Source organism: Condylostylus longicornis, unplaced genomic scaffold (genome assembly GCF_029603195.1).
Source record: "Condylostylus longicornis isolate FDR11 unplaced genomic scaffold, ASM2960319v2 ptg000211l, whole genome shotgun sequence".
In the NCBI taxonomy this organism is placed as follows: domain Eukaryota; kingdom Metazoa; phylum Arthropoda; class Insecta; order Diptera; family Dolichopodidae; genus Condylostylus; species Condylostylus longicornis.
The window spans coordinates 18825-41634 of NW_026578178.1; the positions used below are offsets into that span (position 1 = coordinate 18825).

The following is a 22810-nucleotide window of genomic DNA, read 5'->3' on the forward strand; positions in this document are numbered from 1 at the left end:
AGTTTATCTTGTATACAAACAAAGAAAGAAAAAAAAAGAAATAAAACCAAACAGATAACTAATAAATGTTTTTTTTTATTTATTATGTCTGTACATATTGAAATAGATTTTAGTATAAGTATAGTTTAAGTAACTAGGGGCCTCTGTGGTTTGCTTATAAGCAGCATTATCTGTTGTAAAAACAGGATTGTGGCAATCAATTTTAAAATAAGTTTAGAAAAATTTGTACATATTATGGTATACATATGCAGGTATATACTTGTATATGCATAAATATCATATTGGTTTGAATACTAATGATAAATAAAAGTAATGGAAATATTTTTAATTTAATAAATTTTAAGATGTAATATGTGTCACTGTTAATTACATAGATATGATTAAAATTCAAATTAAGAATTAGTTAACAATTAAGAACGAAAAATTTCCTTATAAACAACGTTATCTAGATCAGTACGTAACGTAACGTTATTTGTGTTCTTATACAACAACAAAATATTATTTTACTCTTACATTTTAACTCATTTAAAATATTTCGCTTTTTATTTTTGTTTATGGTAGTAAAGCAAAAAAACCAAAAAAATATTACTACTCTTTTTTTATTCTCTTTCGCTTTTCGCTTTTCGCTTTTCATTTTTTGTTTTTGTTTTACAGTATGCATAATCAATTGAGTAATGTATCTACCCAGTATTCTCTTTTGCTATTTTCATTTTTTTGTTTTTGTTATTTATTAGATTATATGTATACCTGTTCATGAACTGGAAAAATCTTGTAAAATTTAATATAGATTGCTAAATTTTATATTAATTTTTTGTTTTCTCTTTTTATCTATATTATATTTTACAAGATTTTTCCAGTTCATGAACAGGTATACATATAATCTAATAAATAACAAAAACAAAAAAATGAAAATAGCAAAAGAGAATACTGGGTAGATACATTACTCAATTGATTATACATACTGTAAAACAAAAACAAAAAATGAAAAGCGAAAAGCGAAAGAGAATAAAAAAAGAGTAGTAATATTTTTTTTGTTTTTTTGCTTTACTACCATAAACAAAAATAAAAAGCAAAAGGAAGCGAAATATTTTAAATGAGTTAAGTAAGAGTAAAATAATTTTTTGTTGTTGTATTTAACATGGAATGGAATTAAAAAAAATAAAACTAAAAATTGTGAGAGATATAGAATACGAATAACGTTACGTTACGTACTAAGGCAATTATTCTTCGTGTGCTTGCGAAATTTCAATTGAGTAAGTAGCCAAGCCAGGTCTGTATAAAGAAAAGAGGCATTGATTTTTTATTAATTCACATTCACTTTGGTTTTAAAGTTTAACGTGAAAGGTACTATTTCCTTTCCTTTTAATTTTGTTCGGCATCAGTTCCCCATCCGTCTTGCATATGCCATGACTATAAATAAGTCCCAAGGGCAAACTTTTGAAAAGGTTGGCCTCTATCTCCCCCAGCCGTGCTTTTCGCATGAGCAATTATACACAGCATGTTCAAGAGCCATAGACTCCAATTCTTTAAAAATTCAAGTCAAAGATACGGTTCGTCAGGGAAAAATCGATGATGGAAATATTTTAACAGATAACGTTGTTTATAAGGAAATTTTTCGTTCTTAATTGTTAACTAATTCTTAAATTGAATTTTAATCATATCTATGTAATTAACAGTGACACATATTACATCTTAAAATTTATTAAATTAAAAATATTTCCATTACTTTTATTTATCATTATTATTTAAACCAATATGATATTTATGCATATACAAGTATATACCTGCATATGTATGCCATAATATGTACAAATTTTTCTAAACTTATTTTAAAATTGATTGCCACAATCCTGTTTTTACAACAGATAATGCTGCTTATAAGCAAACCACAGGGGCCCCTAGTGTAAATTTGTTTGAGTTAAATAAATCAATATTCAAAATTGTGGCATAAGGAAATAAATTTTAAACACATAATTTTTAAATCATGGGAAATAAAGAAAAGTTTTAGGCATAAACAAAATAATATTTGTATTCAAATATATGTATTTACATATGAATGTATTAGAATTGAACATTTTAAAATTTCTCATTAAAACAGTTAGAAATAAAATTATAAGTACAAACATACATAATTATGAATATATACAAATTTTTTTTAAAGCTCCTAACGAAACATAATATTCACAACTCTGGGTCAAAATTTAGAATTAAATTTTTCAAATAAAAAAAAGATGTAGGCAAAAACAAAATAATAATTTTGTTCAAATAAGTATGTACATACGAATGTATTAGAATTTAGCATTTTAGAGTTTTTCGCTCCAACAATAAAAATGAATGTATATAAATTGTGTATGTATATCTTTTTAAAGCTTGCTGACGAAACATAAAATTCTAAACAATAACATATGAAGCATTAACATTCAGATTTCACCAAAAAACGTCTGATGTCTTTGATAAAAACTGATATTTATTTAAGCTTATTTCGATTTTTCGAACTAAAAATTTGTGAGATGATTATTTTTTCGAATATTATATATTTTTCGTTCTCCAAGAAGGGTGAGTGTTAGGTCCTGAGGACTTTTCTCAATCGTTTGTGTTGGATTGTTTGTTTTTCATGTTTTTTGCTCTTTTCAATCTTCGGAGAGAACTACTGAACTGCCTACCTGATGGTATATGGCTCCTAACTTGCTGCTGAATCACCCTGTATAATCTATAATCTTTAGGACTACTCTTAACTGTTTTTGTGCTTCAATTATGATCGAATGATTAAAAATGGAAAAATTACTTTTATTTTTATTTTTTTATATTTTTGTATACTTTATTTATATAATTATTTATATTTTTTTATACTTTCGTAACTCATTTGGAAAGAATTTTTTAATTGTGATTGATATTCAATTTAGTTTATTTAAGTAAAAATGATACTGCTTATATAATATTAAATATGTGTACGGCTAGTTACATACTTAACTGGTTAAAATTGACAAATGCTTTCAAATACGCAGATATGTTTTAGATGTTGCATAAGCATATTGAAGTCAATAATAAAAAATTTTTGGTTTTTATTTAACTCAAAAAATCTAATAACTTTTTCGATATTTATTATTAACATTTTTATAATTTTACCATGAACTTTTTTAGAAACTACCGTTTTTAATTTGTATAAATTTTAGTTTGTGTGCATAATATCTATTATTATTTCTTTGACCATATGTTTTTTCATTCAAGCGCTCAAAGTAAATCTGAAAAGGCGGCTACAACAGGAAGTCGAGCTTTGGGAAATCAAGTAATCCGAAAAGGACACATGTGTATTCAAAATTTGGGTATTATGAAAGGTAAATTTTATAAAGTCATATATTAATATTGATCGCGTAAAGTTACCTTTATTTGTGATAGTAACTTGAGAATAAATTAATAAAAATATTTTTCGCAGCAAGCATATAATTTTATTCGATTCCTTCCGGAATACATAGTCGAACTTGGATCACAAACAAACCTGCGTTTCATTGATATTTCTGAAACTTTATTTTAAATTTTTTAAAACATTTGTTTAAAATTTTTTATAAACTTAAAATTTTAGAAACTTATGTTAGTCAAAAGTATACACAGGTTGTGATGATATTACAGTGAATATATGATATTATAGTGAAAATATACATACACAGGTGGTCTAGTATCTAAGTGCACTGCTAAATATATGTTATTGTATTGGTCCTCATTGTTTTCCTCAAAAAATTCTTCATTGAAAATGTCCATAATTTTTCCGAAATATAAAACTCTTTTTAGATGTATAAAAAGAAAACTTCCTTTTATTCAGAATAAAGTATTTTATTTTAGTTAATATATTTCGTGAGCTACACATGCACTTAAGTAAAACAGATTTCCTTCTAATTAAGGCAACAAATTTTAAAATTAAACTCTATTAAAATTTTATACCTGACTTAATCTAAAATTTTATTTTTGTTTTTTACTAATTATAAACTAAAACTATACCCGTTTTAATCCTTAAAACTGGTCAAGTAATGAATTTAAAGAAACCATTAATTTAAAGAAACCGGGCAAGCCGCGTTAACTTCGCCCGTATTTAGTAGGCAGTCCTTGTTTGATTTGTGTTCATTTCACCTCTTGTCTTCCTTAATTAAGTGAACCGTTTCATAAATGCACTTTCCAACTATTCGAAACTCCTGTTCACTACTACTGCTCAGTAACGTTTTACATCACTTAAATGTTCCTTAAGCCTTATTGTAACAGGTCTCTTCGTTTAGCAAAATTTGTTGCTATTATTGCGTTCTATTTTGTATACACCGCATATGTACATCATTTTGTACACACCGTGTTTCTTCAATTTTAATTTGCACCGCATCTTTCAATTTATCCGTAGCTGAATTTAACAAAGTTCCTCAGTTAGTATTTACAATTGGTTTCCGATGTCCGAATATTGTGTTTCTTTAGTTGTTTATTTATCAAATTTATAGAGAGAATAACCTATTTTGTTTACCTAACGCGCTCATATTTTCCTAGTAAATTTTTTGTTTTTTCCTCCTCATAAACTTGTTAATACATTTAATAGAGTTGAAGGCCGCAATTTTATGTTTCATTAAATGGTACGAGTATTTTGGGATGCATCTTTGTTTGTTGTTTTCTTCCTATATATGTTGAATCCAGTTTTCCCTGATTTTCTTTACATCAATATATCCAAAAATTCATTCTTCTCCCCTGCTAATATTCTCTAGTTTTTCTTTATCCATTATCGGGAAGACGTCGTCAACATACCGCATCCATAACGTAGGCATCAGGAACTGCACTTTTTAACAGGTCTGTCTTACATTTTTAACTTCCTAACTTTTGGAATAAATTAGGCGGCACCAACTAGACGTTTACTACGAGCCGAATTTAGACTTTTGCGTATATAAAGAGAAATAATCGACCGATTTCAGTGAAATTTAATATTTAAATTTTTCGTATTAAAACAATGAACATACAAATTTTTGGAAAGATCAGGTTTTGGTATTTGATTTCTGGTTGGTACTGAAACTAACCAGCGAGAATTCAGAGAATTCGGGTGGCACAATGAGAAATTCTACTAAGAACCAATTTTACATTTTTCTAGGTATTTTAACTATAAGCTTGCTAATGTCCTAAAAATTGGAGAAAAGTATGTAACAGGCATTTTTATAATATTCTGTAACTTTTTGCATTTAACTGGACAATACACATTGTGGTCGGTTATGTACTGATCACTTAAGCACATAACCGACCTAAAATCTAAAATCGTTCTGCAAAAAGGTCCAGTTCCGTGGGTCTCATATATCCTAAAAGTTGATTAATAAGTATGATAGCCAAAATAAACTCACATATAAAGTTTCATCAAAATCGGTTCAGCCGATCTTGAGATACACGCGTGCACACATAAACAGACAGATCGACATCTCTCTAAAAAGAGTTTATTTACGCTACTTTACTATGGAGAAGTGTGTTTCCACCGAAAACTCGATATGCAAAATTTATTGTATGCAATGCGGTCAGTAACAAGAAGAAAACTCAATTGCTGTCACTATCACTGTCGCAGTTTGCATTTTCGTTGATTTTTTCAGTTCATAATTATTTAAGTCTGACCATAGACCTCGAGTTTTTTCTAATGCTTTAATATTAGGCGAATATTTCTGCATCACGTATTCTTTCAAAGGGTTCTGTCTGGAACTGTGAATCTCAACTCTTTGAAAAGTGTTAATATGACAACATACAGTTGTCCGGTAATAAGTGGTACGTGTCCATTGATCTCTTTCTGAAATTGACGTGCTTTTTATCAAATGACATTTTTAACTATTTGGTGACTGATAGAAAGCTTACTTAGAAAAAAAAGTGGAGCAAACTTTCATCTTTTCTTCGTATTTTAAGCCGTATATTGAGAACTAATAAAAAGGCGTTCTCGTCACTATTGTGAGTTCGAAGTAGTTGACGTTTGTATTCTGTTATATTGTCACATCGGTAAATAAAGTCTCGCTGAAGGCTTATGTATGCCGTCTGCACTCCAAAATTCGCCGGAAATTTGTTTCGTTTTGTTTTATTTCAATTCTGATTTCATTTCACCTGTAAATCTTTCGGCAAGGAAGTTTCATTTCTTTGGCTCTTACAGTTTGCTTTTTCCAATTAGTATATTCCTTTCCTCAAATTTTTTCGTTTTTACTGTATATATACATACATATATTTTTTCGATATTATTTTACTAACAACTATTTTTTAATTTCTTAATTTTATTTCGTTTTCAATTGGGTGAATTTTTAAAACGCTTTCGACTAGTGTTTTCCCAATTAGTTGTCTCTGGAGTACTTTCCTTATGCGATAAATTTCCGTTACTTATGTCAGGTAGTAATATCTATAGTAATATCTAATGGGTAATAAATTTTCTCGGAGTGGCTATTTACAATTTACCAAGTATCAAAAAAGGAATCAACATCATAAGCTAATAAAGCTTGATTCGAACTTAAAATATTCTAAAAACTGCAATAGTTCGTAGATTTATCGTCTTAACATTATTTGCTATTTCAGCATTAAAGCGCAATTTATATTTCTCATTAAGCTAGTATTGTTTTTAACTTCCAGTTCCCTTTATATTAATTTAATGTAATATACATGTACACATATAATACATAAATTTCGAGATTTTCGATATCAAGAAATATCGAACACAAAGAAAAAAAAAACATGGGAAAACAATAAACAAAATGTAATCTCATTTGAATCCAATTCTCATAATAAGTTATTTATAAATTATACCGTTTCCACTCGTTAAAACAAAATGTATCCAAATTCGAGAACAAAATCTATCCAAAATGAATCCAGCCTCGTAAAGTAGAATTTCTATTCTAAGTCGTCTAATTTGGTACAAATAAACTCATAAATAATATTAAATTGGTTTGTTCAGTAATGTGAATTGTATTATTTATAGTAATTTTTTAAGAAACAACGCACAACTTATATTGCATTTGTATTGTAAAGCTTGAAGTGTATGCCGTAAAAAAGTAGGATTTATCATGAAAATAGATAAAATTAAAAATGTGTACAGACTGTAAAATTCGCAAATTTTTTTTCGTCGCAATGTGAAATTTTTTACGTCGCAAAGTGAAGCTATGAATAATTTTTTTTTCGACGCAATATGAAATAACACAAAATGAAACATCGCAAAGCGAATTATTAGTGTATTCAATTAGTTTTTGAGAAAAAATGTTTTCACATTTCAAACTTTCAAATGTAGTCAATTCCGGTACCTTTGCAGATTTCTTCAGAAAGATCAGAGTATCTTTGTATCCAGATTAAATTTAAAGCAAAAATCTATCCAAATGGATACAATTAAATTCAAGTGGGAACGCTAGTTATTTATATCGTATTCTAGTTAATATTATCGTATCGTATAAAGTGTACACAACGATAGACAAAGATAAGCGGACCCGACCTGCTCTAATAACATCAATGATGGGGGACATTAACCCAACCTAAAACGTACCTGGATGGTCATAAGCTGCTAAATCTAGTCAAACTAACTAACCATTAGTTTTGCCCGATCGTGTTTTTGTGTCCATATTCCGTGAAGAAAGGTCAATTTAGGCTAAGTCGAGAGGTCTCGTTCACTTCAGTTTTTTGTCCAAACCCTCTCCCCTATAAGTCGAGAAGCCCGACATTTACATGCTGTTGCAAACGCATGTTGGGGTGAGGAAATAAAGGACTATGAATATCATTTTTGCGAACGTACTAGGGAGCACCCACCGTATTACGAAGGACCTTGTTCCGGAAGTTTGTATTTGTTCGATTTGTGTTTGCTTGGAACAACCCTATAGCAGTAAGCCATATGTCCACACAGGCTTTATTTGGTTATATATAAACAGCTTGTTGTATGTTGACAATCCAGATACTCTTAAACATTCAAATTTGGTCGTGGTGGGTTTACTAGATTTTTATTTGTGAAATTTACATGTACAAATTTACTTTCATTTAGCTTTGTTTTCCATGTATTTGACCTTTTACTTATATTGTTACCAGCTTCCTATAATTGTTTTGTCGATTCTTCAACTTTAGATCCTACTGCCAATATTTTTGTTTCTTCGGCAAATGTAGTCACAGTAGAACTCTAAATCTGGTAAATCGTTTGTTTATAGCACGTATAATATATGACGCAAAATGCTACCTTGAGGCACACCGGCCCTAATTTCCTTCTCGTCCTTTCCTTTTGAATAAATGTGATTTAAGTAACTCCACGAATTGCAAGCGTAACAGTTGCTTAAATTTAAATAATAAACCGTCGTGCCAAACCTTGTGACACGCCTGGACCACGTCCACACATATTGTTGAAAATATTTGCATTTCATCTAACGCCTTTTCCACAATATTTTCAATTGTGTGTACTTGGTTGATTGTTGCATGCTCTGTTCTAAAACCAAACTGATAGTTTGGAATCAATTTCTTATTTTCAATTATCGGCATCAGCCTTGGTAACAACAATTTTTAAAATAATTTTGATATCATTAATAGTAGCGAAATATGATGAATGTCTATATTATTTTACCTCATTAAAGGTGTTCACGGTTTTTCTATCATAATAACTTCCGCTACTTCTCAATCAGTAGAAATATACTTCAGGTTCACTGCTGCATATATCACTTTTTTCAAAAATGTCAGTGCCAAAAGTAATGAGATCAAAACATAAACCTTACCGATTTAAGTGATTTATTGCTTGGCAAATTACCTTCTTACAGAATAAAGTCATAGAATTTTCATCTATAACAAAATCTAGAGCTATTCTACTCTTCCTTAGTGATCAAGAAATAGTTCAGCTTTGTTTGTATTGCTTTTTGCCCATGATCCATCTTTTTTTCAGCTTTGTCGGGGTCTTAGTACTCCTCGTTTCTTTCCAAAACGAATAATTTGTTTTTATACCCTGCACTTCGTGAAGGGTATATTAACTTTGGTATGGAGTTTGTAACTACTTGAAGGAGTCATCTGCGGTATGGACATAATATATATATATTCTTGCTCAGCGTAAAATTCTGCGTTGATTTAGACATGTCCGTCCGTCCGTCCGATCGCACGATAACTCAAAAACGAATAATGCAATCGACACCAAACTTTCACAAGTTGCTTCTTTTGTGCCAAAGACGAACCCTATTGTTATTGGACCAATTCGGACAACGGGTTCGGGTAGCTGCCATACAACTCAAAGAGTTTATTTTAATTATTTCAAAAACTAATAAAGGTACAAATATAAAATTTTGTATACATGTGTCCAATTATATTCTACACATGCTCTAAAAATTTTAATGAGATAGCTGCACCGGTTCGGGTGGCTGCCATACAACTCCAAAAGCAAATTTTTTATATTCGCCAAAATAATAAAGTCAGATTCATGAAACTTGGCAGTTGTGTGTCCAATTATAGGTCAAAGATATTTCTGAAGTTCTGGTGGAATTGCTTGACAGGTTCGAGTGGTTCCCATACAAGTCCAAAAACTTATTTTAAATATTTGGAAAAATAATAAAGTCAGATTCATGAAACTTGGCAGTTGTGTGTCCAATTATAGGTCAAAGATATTTCTGAAGTTTTGGTGGTATTGCTTGACAGGTTCGAGTAGCTCCCATACAAGTCCTAAAGCTTACTTTAAATATTTGAAAAAATAAAAAAATTAGATTCATGAAACTTGGCAGTTGTGTGTCCAATTATAGATCAGATATACCTGCGAAGTTTTAGTGGAATTGCTTGACAGGTTCGGGTACCTGCCATACAACTCCAAAAACTAATTAAATTCAAATTCATGAAACTTGGCAGTTGTGTGTCCAATTATAGATCAGATATATTTGCGAAGTTTTAGTGAAATTGCTTGGCAGGTTCGGGTACCTGCCATACAACTCCAAAAGCTAATTTTAAATATTTGGAAAAATAATAAAGACAGATTCATGAAACTGGGCAGTTGTGTGTCCAATTATAGGTCAAAGATAATTCTGAAGTTTTGGTGGAATTGCTTGACAGGTTCGAGTGGCCCCATACAAGTCCAAAAGCTTATTTTAAATATTTGGAAAAGTAATAAAGTTAGATTCATGAAACTTGGCAGTTGTGTTTCCAATTATAGGTCAGATATATTAGCGAAGTTTTAGTGGAATTGCTTGGCAGGTTCGGGTACCTGCCATACAACTCCAAAAGCTAATTTTAAATATTTGGAAAAATAATAAAGTCAGATTCATGAAACTTGGTAGTTGTGTGTTCAGTTATAGGTCAGACATATCCGTGAAGTTTCTATAGAATGGTTTCACAGGTTTGAGTAATTGCTATACAACAATGAAAGGTGCAGGGTATAATTCAATCGGTTCATACCGACTGAAACGTTTTTACTTGTTTTTTTTTAAGTTGCCGATAAGCCCTTTACATAATCCTCTTATGATAGTAATTTAAAATTTTCTATTTTTCTTTTGAATGTTTGAGAAAATCTATTCACAACTTTTTTATTGTCTGGGTGACGCCGTTGTTGTTATTTACGTGTAGTCCTTCTTTTTTGTACTATTAAATGATGCACAACCAAGTCCTTCCCCAAGTGCGTTTCTGACAACAGACGAATCTTCAATTCGTGATTTCTACTTAGAAATCCATTGGCGTTCCACATACCAATTCGTATTGTATTTGCTGACATTTTTTAAAAATCGCTTCGCGTTGTTAGGTACGCCTTAGTGTAATATCTGTTCTCCATGTGAGTCAATCTCATTGAAATTTCGTCAATTCTTTTTAGCATGTCTTGCATCATTTGCAGTCATTTTTAATTTTCTTTGGGTTTTCGCATTGTACTATGGTAAACTTGTTTAGTTTTCTACTTGTGAGTGTGTACCACCATTTTTAACTTTATTTGATAGAGCCATTTACGCTGATTCGCCTTCATTCTTCCTTTTTGTAATTTCTTTGCCAATAAACAGCCTCGGTAACAAGCATCGGTGCGTCGTTGCAGTTTGCATACCTGGGTTGAAAATTTTCATTACATTCTGCTGTTATATGATTACTAGCACATATAACACATTTAGCATCTCTTTGGTGAACTCTGTATATGTCCGAATCTCTGGCATCTCTTGCATTGCAGGATGGACCCATTACTTCTAAAAGTTTAAATTTTTACTTTAAGATATTCAGGCGCTGAAGACATTCTTTTTTTTATATTTAATTTCTGTCTTCGGTAAAAACAGACAGCAACATGACAGGGCAACTTTTAACAGTATTCAGATAATTTTCTTTTTATACCCACACGACCGTATGTTCGAAGGGCATACTAAATTTGCCTTACCGTTTTTAAAGCTAAGAAATAATGCTCTGAAATATAGACTCAAGTGTATGTTTTTGATCAGCGTCGAATTCTGTATTGATTTAGCTTTGTCAGTCCGTCCGTTCGTCCGTCTATCTGTTCCAGCGCTAACTCAAAAACTAATTAAGATCAGTTCACCAAATTTTCACAAATGATTTATTGCGGCAAGTGTCAGAACCCTATTTAAATTAGACATTATTGGGGTACAAGTTCGGGTAGCTGCCATACAACTTAAAAATTTATTTGGCTATATCGCAGAAACTATAAAAGCTATGGTATTGAAATTTCACACAAGCGATTATACTCGCGTTTGTAAGGCCAATGTGTTTGTTAAAAGTCGTTGAAATTGCTTGGCCTCTCTGTGGTAGCTGCCGTACAACTTCAAAAGTTTTTTAGAGTGCCTGACAGAAGTCGTTGAAATAACTGGGCTCCTTCTGGTGGCTGCCATACAACTTCAAAAGTTATTTAGCTATATCTCCGAAACTATAAAAGCTGTGGTATTGAAATTTCGCACAAGCGATTATATTAGTAAGGCCAATGTGTTTGTTAAAAGTCGTTGAAATTGCTTGGCCCCTTTGTGGTAGCTGCCGTACAACTTCAAAAGTTTTTTGGCTATATCTCAGAAACTATAAAAGCTGTAATATTGATATTTTACACAAGCGAATATGGGTCGATGTTTGATAAAATTCGTTAATATTGCTTGACTCTTTCTAATAATTACTATATAACTTCAATAGTAGTTTGGCACACACAGTATTTTAAAAAACACAGTACTGCAATTTTGCACAAATTAATATGGTAATATGGCAACTTAAAGTCATAGTCTGTCCCATAGTCAGTTATGGCACATTTATTCGCACATAGGATAACAAATTCGTACGGGTATCACAGAGTTGACACGGTCAACTCTTTTTTTTCTCGTTTATATATAAATTGTTAAAGTATATAATATGATGACAAAATTTTATTTAAATACATTTTTTGGTTTACGATAATATATTCATTTAATATAAAATTTAATATAAATATTTTTTTAATATAATATAAATATTAATTTATTATATATTTCATTTAAATTAGAATCTAGTTATATATTTCATTAATAAGAATCCTATCCTTTTTATTAAAATTATTAAATTATTAAATGATTTTTATTAAAATTAGTCATTAGTCTATCTCGGAAAGCGAGAAGAAAGTGAGTAACTATGATTTACTTGTATAATGTAATTTTCGAGTAAGAATAATTCTGATTGCGTAGCTCGTTTTTTTAAAATTATATACAAAAGTTTTTCACTTTGTTTTTGAAAGTGAAACATTTACTCGATAATTTGAGAAAAAAATGCAAAAATCCAATTAACAAATTAGTAATCTTATTGGAAAAGTAAAAGATCCAATAGAAAATACTTATAATTCTGATTTGAAAATGAATAAAAAGTGAGTAAAAAAGCAAGATACACGATCAGGCTGTTAAATTTCTCATTTTTGTGAAAAGGAGAAATAACTTTTTGCTTAATATTATTTGCAGTTAAATCTGACACACCAATAATGCCAATACTCTTTTTAAACTTATAATTGACCAAACTGTGTACTTTCCCTTCCAGATAATTAATTATTAGCACTTTTCCAAAAAATTTTTGAAGTGATTATAAGTTTTACTCTGTCCGTCAATCCGTGGGTCCGTGGAAATTTTTATAAAACTTTTACACCCTTGAAGATAGGAGGCTGAAACTTTATATGTGCATAGATCTTTACTTGAAACTTATTTTCGTAGAGGAAAAGTTTTACCCCCTCTAAAAGTTATATCCTCTCTAAAATTGAAAAATTCCATTTTTCAATAACTTGTTGTAGCAAAACCGTAAGCATTTTTCAAATTTTGGTTAAATTTAGATCAAAAGTAGAAGAATTTTTTTTGCACTTTACAAAAGAGCATAAATAGCATACAAGAAATTTGTAAAATTGCAATTTTGGGCACCTTATATTTGCGAAACTGCAAGCTTTACCAAATTTATGTAAACGCAGAAAGCTAATGGTAAATGCCATGACAATTAAAAATATAATTATTTTTCTTATATCACGCAATTATTGAAAGTAATTTCAATAATTTTTTTTTTACCGAGAGGAAGAGTGAAAAACCTCGAAGGACGCAGCGCTGCAACATAACTGAATACCGTAAGCCCAGACATTCCTAAATATTTGATTATATATCAAAACTTTGTTGTATATTGTCAACTTAGAACGCCTTTTTCGCAATCCGTTTTATGAAGGAATCTATTAAATCTGGACACTTATCAACCCAATATGTTGGGTTGATAAGTTGGCCAATATGTTGGCTTCGCAGTAGAGTGAAAAATACATTCTGCGCCGCCAATTGCTGTTCTAAGTTCTCTTCCTCTAGTTGAAGTATGCCTTGAACCCCAATCAGTGTGCTTGGCGTTAAAGTCACCCCCCAATATAAATCTATTGCCTAGGTCGTTTAGAACGTTTTGAAACATTTCTTCCGTTAGTTTAAATTTGGGGTGACAATATAACGCAGCCACTGCGTTATATTGTCAATAGTTTGCTGGATGGGCCTCCAAACAATTGGAGCACTTTGCTGCAGTACTCCTTGGCTTATTACAATCTGCCGTTAAGTGCCTGCCTGCACATTTTACACAATTTGGTTCTCTCTGGCAAAATTTTTGTGTATGTCCATACGTTTGACACCTTTTACACTGCGGAATGGTCCTATCCTTTCGAAGTGCCTCTATCCTAACTTTCATCCTGGTTATGTGATCGATTTCATAAATTTTTTTCATCTCCTCGTCATGTGAGAACTTTAACATAAACAGCGGTAGAGGCACCATAATGTTTTTCCCATTTTCTTTTTTTTTTTTATTGGTTACATCTAAGATTTTGTAACTCCTAGAGCTTAAGTCTTCTTTTATATCTTCCGGTTTACAACTGTGGTGAAGATTTCTTACCATGACTTTTATTGGTCCGGCCTGCTTGTTTTCATAGGTATGCCATTCTAGCCCAAATCCATTCGTGGCCCTGGTAAGATTCCTGTAATCCACTTAGCCTTATAATTGATGTCCCTATTTTTTAATGTGGACTATATTTGATTATAGTCAACTACAATACTTATGACTATTGGAGGCGGCCTAGAGTTTTTCGTGACATCGTGGACCACTTCCGGAGATGATTCCGCTTTTCTTTTTTTTCTGGAGCTCTTTTACTTTAGGATCCAATCTGTTTCTCTGGCGAGTTCTTCCTCATCTGTTGAGTAGGTGTCTAAGATTGACCTAACCTGCTTTGCTTGTGTTGTAACGTCTTTTTCTTTATGAGTATTATCATTAGGCTTATTGTTTGTAATTTGCCCATGTTTCTCTTTAGCTTCTCATTCTCAGCCCTCAGTTAAAGAACCTCGTTTTTCAGAGCCACACAGAGCTGTTCTAGTTGGCTAATCCTTTTATGTATGTCAGCATTCTGATCATCACTTTTTTTGGCTTGAGCTTTACTCATGTTTATATCCTTCTTGGTTTGTGGAGCTTGAGGTATGGCCTGACGAACTGACGGACATGCGGCCGGACGGAGGGTAGGCGGATATACAGAGCGAAAGTAATAAGCAATTTTTTTTCAAAAAAATTTTTGGAAAAGTGCTAAAAACTAAATGCGTGCTAAAAATTAAATGTTTATGATAAATAAAGTAAATATTTATCATAAAAGAAAACGCTTAATATGAGATTTGGAAAAAAATATTGTCCAGCACGAAACAAAAACTATTTTGTTTTCCGATCGATAGTTTAATATAATATGAAGAAATTTTAAGTAAAGATAATTTGTTTCAATTTTGAAGAAATAATTATGAGTGTTTTAACTAAAAATATATGCGTTATGTATGTATATATGTTCTTGAAAAATTAATAAATTTTTTAATGGAAAAATAACTCACATAAATTTCTAACTACTCATAAATTCATATTTTCAAACCGTTTCTGGCGTCATTTTTTATGTTTCAGCAAATGAAAACAAATAAAGTTGGGTCAAACCAATGGTTTGTATTGTAGCACTTTTCCCTTCAACAAGTGAAAATTCTGCTTTTAAATACAGTCTATGTATACCTATCCCACTGCAACAAATATTTAAAAAAGGCCATTTTTAGGGTTTTGGCGGGGTATAACTTCTAGAGGCGGGGAGATAGGTAAAAATTTTGTTCTACGGAAATAAGTTTCTAGTAAAGATCTATGTACGTATGAAATTTCAGCTTTCTATCTCAAAGGGTGTAGAAGTTTTGTAAACAAAAAAAGTGTCCACGGACGGACGGACGGACGGACGGACGGACGGACGGACGGACGGACAGAGTGAAACTAATAAGCACTTTTTTCAAAAAATTTTTTGGAAAAGTGCTAAAAAGCAAGATATTTTATGATGGCTTCAAAAATTATTGTTTACTAGCTAGCTATCCATGTATTATTGGGGTAATGGGTTTAGACATGAATTTAGATAGATTTTAACATTTAAGAATTTTTCATTCGAATAATAACAAATTAAATTTTGGGTACATACATACATAATTGTGTATGTATATTTTTTTTAAAACGAAACATAATATCCAAAACAATAACAAATGAAGCATTAATATCCAGATGTCATAAAATGTCTGATGTGTTTCAAAAAAATTTACATTTAGCTAACCTATTCCGATTTCATTTTAAAAATATGTAAGATCATTATAATTTCAAATATTATTTGATTTTTTTGGTATATGTTTCTGTATTTATGTTTCTGAAATAAATAAAGTAGAAAAGTGATTTTGTTTTTCCTATACAAAAATTTTTACAGAGAATTTTGAAATAGGGCTATTTCGAGGCTAAAAATTCCTATGTCAGATTTTTGTAGAACTCTACTCGCAAAACCTTTTGCTATCTAATTCCTTTGTCAATAGTCTCTAGCACTTCTAGAGGTATCGGTACTTCTTGCACCTCAGCAGTAGCTGTATAAATATGCGTAGATAAGTAATTGTTAATTGTTCGTTTATTTTGAATTCCAGAGTTCTCGATTTATAGGATTATATAGTAACTATCTCTTTTTTTACCACACAATTTTCATATAAAATACCCTAAAAGTCGTTTGAAATTGCTTGGCTCTTTTTGGTAGCTACTATGCAATTTCAAAAGTTTTTTGGCTATAACTCAGAAACTATAAAAGCTGTGGCATTGAAATTTTCACTAGCAAATATATTAGTAGGGCCAATGTGTTTTGACAAAAGTTGTTGAAATTGTTTGGCTCCTTTTGGAAGTTTTAGGTCGGATATATTGTTGAAGTTTGGGTGGAATTGCTTAATAGGTTCATGTAGCTGCCATACAAATCCGAAAGTTAATTTTAAATATTTAAAAAAATAATAAAGTTAGATTCATGAAACTTGGCAGTTCTGTGTCCAATTTCGAGTTAGGTATTTTTCTGAAGTTATGGTGGAATGACTTGACAGGTTCGTGTAGCTGCCATACAACTTCGAAAGCTAATTTTAAATATTAGGAAAAATATTAAAGTTAGTTTCATGAAACTCGGTCGTTGTGTGCCAACTTATAGGTCAGACAACATATTCGTAAAATTTCTATAGAGTGGTGCTGTGTAACAACAATTAGTCTGAATTCCAAATTTCTTATTATTATCTTCCCATTTATTTAAATTACCAAAATTGCTAATTTGTCAAACTTAATATTAACGCATATGTATTTGCAAACATTATATTTAGTTAATGTAAATATTTTCGCATATATAACTTTCTCACAATATTTTAGTAGGAGTCAAATTACTTATATTTTGTTTGTTAATTTTACTTTAAATAAATTTGAAATCTATATGATACGGTTAACATGGGAAAATTATGAATTCTATAAATGCATAAAATTGCTTACTAGTCTATTTCTGTGGGAAATAATTAATTTTGAGTAGCATAATTTTTGTATAAATAGGTCAGATTTTTTATAAATTAATTAATTATCTTCAAACCAAGCAACAAGAAGTTTTTCAATTAAACTACGTAACAAGTGGTTTGACAGGTTCAAGTAATTGCCAGTTAGCAATCAAAGTTATTTCTAAATATTTCAAAAACAAATTTTTAAACTCAGATTGTTAAAGTGCAGGGTATTATTCAGTCGGTTTATACCGACGTTTTTACTTGTTATTGGTTACATTTTGGTATATACATATAACTAATATTATTTAACCATTAAATCTACAAAAGTAAAATTTTTAATTATTAAAGATCAACTATAATTATGCAAAAAAATATATTTTTAAGATTTTACTAAGAAGGGCCTAAAAAGCAACAATTAAATCCTTTTAATTGTTCATTTCTCTTATAACATACGAAAATAAAAATTAAAAATATTAACCAAACGAAAAGGACCTACTTCTTCAATAATTTTTTTCAAACTAAAAAATAATTTTAATAGAAAATAAGTTGTCCCGATTGAAGTAGTTCGGAAAGTTTTTTTTAAATGGGGGTGCCTTATACTTACTGGGGGCAATGACTAAAAATATAAAATTGTCTTTTAATTTGTATCGAGGAATTATCGATCGACTTGAGCTGTTCATATAATAAGTTAAACAGAAACTATATTAGAAAAAAACACAAACCAAACGAGGGTTAAAATAGTTTAAATTTGAAAATATGAGGTGTTAAAAGTAAATTAATAAAGAAGGCTAAAAGTTGTGACCTATTCAAATGTCCACCGTTAGGTTAGACTTACAAAGGTCGCAAACAAAATTATGTTTGGGTGGCGTGCAAAATGAACCAGTGTATATTCTACAAAACTCAATATGATTCTGATATGGTTCTAATATGGTTTACATATTAGGTTTATAGGAAAAAGTAATTTTTGATTAACTATAAAAAAATTTCTTATTTTCGGTAAGACCTCATAAAACATATTTTTTAAAATTTGAATTTTATTAAAATTATTGTTCATGGATAACTTGGTTGTTATAAGTAAAACTAATATGAAAATACAACCGTAACGCGCTCATTTTCGTTGTTTTTGCAGTAATTTTAATTTTTTTTTTTAGTCTTTATAACTCCATTAAGTTACACATATTTTGTTTTATGTGTAAACACAAAATAATTTTATATAGTTACTACCAGTTTCGAATACTACAGTATACAAGAATTTGACTTATGTTCGCTGGTCAAAACTACAGTACATGCGGATTGACAGGCAATATTTAACTTCGACCACAGGGATCATGATCTCTAATTTTTCATTAACTCGTACAAGAATTAAGCTTGCTGAAGCAATTAAGATTCTAAGGCCATAGCATCGGACACCGAATAAATTTTGTTAGAAAACTAGCCTACATCTTACCACCTTTTTAACAATATTTACTTAATATTTAATAGTTAATTAAAGTATATACACAATATTGATAAAATAAAAAATTACTGTACAAGCAATTTTCATATATTCATAATATTCGACATTAAAAAAAAATAAACAATAAATATTAATAACCTTAAAAATAATTAATATAAAAAAACTACGACAGTCTAATCACCTACCTTGTTAAAATTCTATGAAGCAGTGAAACTGTGGCATATGATATGGAGTAGCCCTATGTTGCTCCTAGGAGTGAAGAAGACAAAAAAATTCAAAAATTATTTGTGTTGATTTTGTATTAAAAATAAATAAATATTGTACAATGTTAAATATAAATTCAGATTTATTTTATTGTTGTATTATAATACGATAATGTGGTCACAAACCACATTCTCATATTTTCTACATAAAAGTGGAAAGAAAAAGAAGTTTCAAGTATGTTAACTTACATTACAATTATTTAACTAATAAATTAAATCAAAATATCAATTATTGTATTTATTAGGGCGGTATAATAAAAATTACTTTGCAATAACCAACAATTTGATTCAAATATATTTGGTTTAGTAATTTTCGGAGAAGTAAAAATTGTATTTTTTTGTTAATTACAACATTCGTTTTTTCTGTAGATCTACATGTACAATATTATAAAACTTATGCTTAAAATAAAAATTAAAACGATTGCACTTAACATATTAAACTATGCTAAATTGTTTTATAATACTGCAACTCATTTATTTCTTTTAAATTATTAATATGTTTCAATGAAATACCTTCAAAAGTTCACACTTTTGTAAAGTTATGAATTTTTTCTTACTATGGGAAATAATATTTTGCATTTATGATTTCTTTTCGATTAAAAAAATTCAATTTTACAATAACTTGAATTCAATTTAATTTTTCCCCTATCACAATTTTGAATTAAATTTTCATTTACTAAATTTTTCAATAAGATTGTTTCTTCATGTAACACTTCTATGTTTTATCATTGAATCTAAGTTTTCATTTGTATATTATATATGAAATGAAATTTTTACTAATATTCAAATCTTTTAACATAATATTTTCTTGACACTGTAAGTTGTGTATATTATCAATATACATAATATGTATTCATTAGCACTTTTTCAAAAAAATTTTGAAAAAAAGTGCTTATTAGTTTCACTCTGTCCGTCCGTCCGTCCGTCCGTCCGACCGTCCGTCCGTCCGTCCGTCCGTCCGTCCGTCCGACCGTCCGTCCGTCCGTCCGTCCGTCCGTCCGTCCGTCCGACCGTCCGTCCGTCCGTCCGTCTGTCCGTATGTTTGTTTACAAAACTTCTACACCCTTGAAGATAGAAAGCTGAAATTTTGTACGTATATAGATCTTTACTAGAAACTTATTTCCGTAGAACAAAATTTTTACCTATCTCCCCCCCTCTAGAAGTTATACCCCTCCAAAACCCTAAAAATGGCCTTTTTTAACTATTTGTTGCAATGAAACCATAAGCATTTTTGAAATTTTGCAAACGCAGAAAGGCAGCACCTTGCTTCCCATAGTGCGGTGTACTACAGTTAAACTTGAGAACAACAAAATGGCCGTTCAAATTTACCGTTATCTAAAGTCTTTTTTTTCCAAATTTTTGATTTCGTTTTTCTTCTAGACCCCAGCTTGTAGAAGCTTAAAATTTTAGGGGCTTATAGACATTAACAAATAGTTCATTTCGTTAGAAGAAAATTTTTTTCCATCTCCACCCCCTCTCAAGTTATTGCCTCTTGAAATTTGTAAAATTTGAATTTTTGGTGCCTTATATTTCCGAAACCGCAAACGTTTTCAAATTTCTATAAACATAAAAAGTTAGCGGTAAATTCCATGACATTAAAAAATATAATTATTTTTTTAACTCACACAATTAACCTTTAAAATCGAGCATTATGTTAACCCCTCTTTATATTAATTTTTGCTTTATTTCAAAGACTGCATGAATGCATCATCCTAAATACAGTGAACAGCAACTAATTAGCACACTATGCAAAATTTGTAAAACAACGTATATTTGACTTTGAAAATTGGGGATTTTCATCCATTTTTTTTATTTTTTAAAAACTTCAATAGATGCTAAATTAATAAAAAGAACATTATTTTCATAAATTTTGAAAAATTCAATATAACAACTCATTTATATCAATAATTAAGAATATTCACCCCGCAGCTAATTAGCACACTTAAAAAGAAACTCATTTTTAACCACTGTGAGGTGCTATTCATATATTAACAAATAAATATTTGGTAGGATAGCCCTTGTCCTTTGTAACTTCGGCAAGTCAAGTGAACCAGCTCTTCACCAACCGGTGACACATTTGAGCAGGAGTTGCTTTCAAACCTTTCTGAACTTCTTCAAATAATTCTCGTAAATTTTTAACTTCTTTCTGTTTTACAATCTTGTGAACATCATTCCACAAATTCTCAATAAGATTGAGGTCGAGACTTTGTGGGGAGCTAATTCAAAGTATTTATTTTTTCATCTTTTAACCATCTTTTTACTGACCTTGCCGGATGTTTTGTGTCGTTGTCATGCATTTATGTCCAGGACATAGACATTTTTTCATCTACATGATTCACCATCGTATTTTTCAAAATTTCCAAGTACAAATATTGAGTTAAATTTTATTGAATGTATACATTTGGATTTATACCGCATCGTGGCATACAATCCCAAACTTTAGCATTTCCACTCCAATGCTTTATTGTTTTTGCTGTATATTTTGAGTTAAGCTCGCAAGCCTTAGGACGCCATACAGCTACTTTTCGGTCTGAACCCATTCTATTGAACTTGCTTTCGACTTACCGCATAACACTTTCTCCAAAATGAAAGGGTTTCATCGATATGCTACTCCGCAAAACTTAATCTCTTTAAACAGTTCTTTTCTAATACAAAGGTCTTTTGTTTTGAAACATAACATTTTATTCCACCATCATGAAATCGTCATCTAGTAGTATCTTGCCCAATTTCAACTCGATAAAAACTTTTTTAAGACTCTTTGAATTTAAGAGGCGAAGTGAAAAGGGTTTCCTTTTACATATCTCACTATTATTCTATCTTCAAGTGCAGTAGTTTTCTTCGGCCACGGTTTTCTCTTCTGATTTTCATAAGAACTATGTATGTTAACATGTTTAATCGCATTATAAATACTTTTTCTAGAAAGCTTAAGCATTTTTGATATTTCTGAAACATTAAAACCTTCTTCTTTTAATTTACATATAGCCTTTCTTTGCTCAAGTGTACAACTTTTCGATTTACCCGTTTCATTCCAAATAACTGCAGAAGTTTTGAAATTTTTTTTGTTTTTATTACTCAAATTAGATTTGTAGTAATCCAACTAAACCAAAATGTCGAAATTATCACTTAAAAATTTTAAGAACCACGTTGATTTTGCAAAATTGGAAAGTGTGCTAATTAGTTGCGGCTCGAAAATAAGAACGTAAACAAATCATGTGATTTTTTTCTAAGAATTGAAGACACTAGTTTATAAAATGTAACAAAATTTGTTGCAACATATTATAAAGAGTCATTATGCTAATAATAAGATGTAATACGAGAAAACGGAAACGAACAGAACGCAGATGATTTAAAAATTTTTTATGTGTGCTAATTAGTTGCTGTCCACTGTATATGCAATCCTAGAAATAGTTAAATATGAATGAAAATAATTTTAATAGAGTGATAGGTATACGTAGACTGTATTTAAAAGCAAAAGTTTCACTAGGGGAAAAGTGCTACAATACAAACCATTGGTTTGACCCAACTTTATTTTTTCATTAATTTCATAATATTCGTTATTTGGCAACGGTACAATTTATTTGAGATCCGTTACAATATATTTTTGCAATATTTTTAATGCAATATCCGATTTAAAGTATGTAAAAACCAATATTGTAAGATGATATTACCTCATTCGTTAGAATACTGGGATAAACAATCTAATATTTAGCGGATACTGTATCGTCCTTTATTTTATCTTCTAAATATTTTAAAAGAAATCTCTGCCTGGAGTTTTTTTTACACTTTCTTTAATTATACTCGTTCGAACGTATGTTCAGAGGGTATACTTTGAAATAACGGTCATAGATATAGACTCAAGTGTA

At 30.2% G+C, this 22810-nt stretch overlaps 1 protein-coding gene across 1 annotated transcript in view; it reads left to right on the forward strand.

Moving 5' to 3' along the window:
* The first annotated feature begins 3211 nt into the window (after nucleotides 1–3211).
* The window catches only part of LOC129616449 (dynamin-like), a 117640-nt gene continuing 98041 nt past the window's right edge, over nucleotides 3212–22810 (forward strand). The window contains exon 1 of the mRNA XM_055532071.1: nucleotides 3212–3335. Within this exon, the coding sequence (XP_055388046.1) occupies nucleotides 3212–3335 (124 nt within the window). The remainder of the gene's footprint in view (nucleotides 3336–22810) is intronic.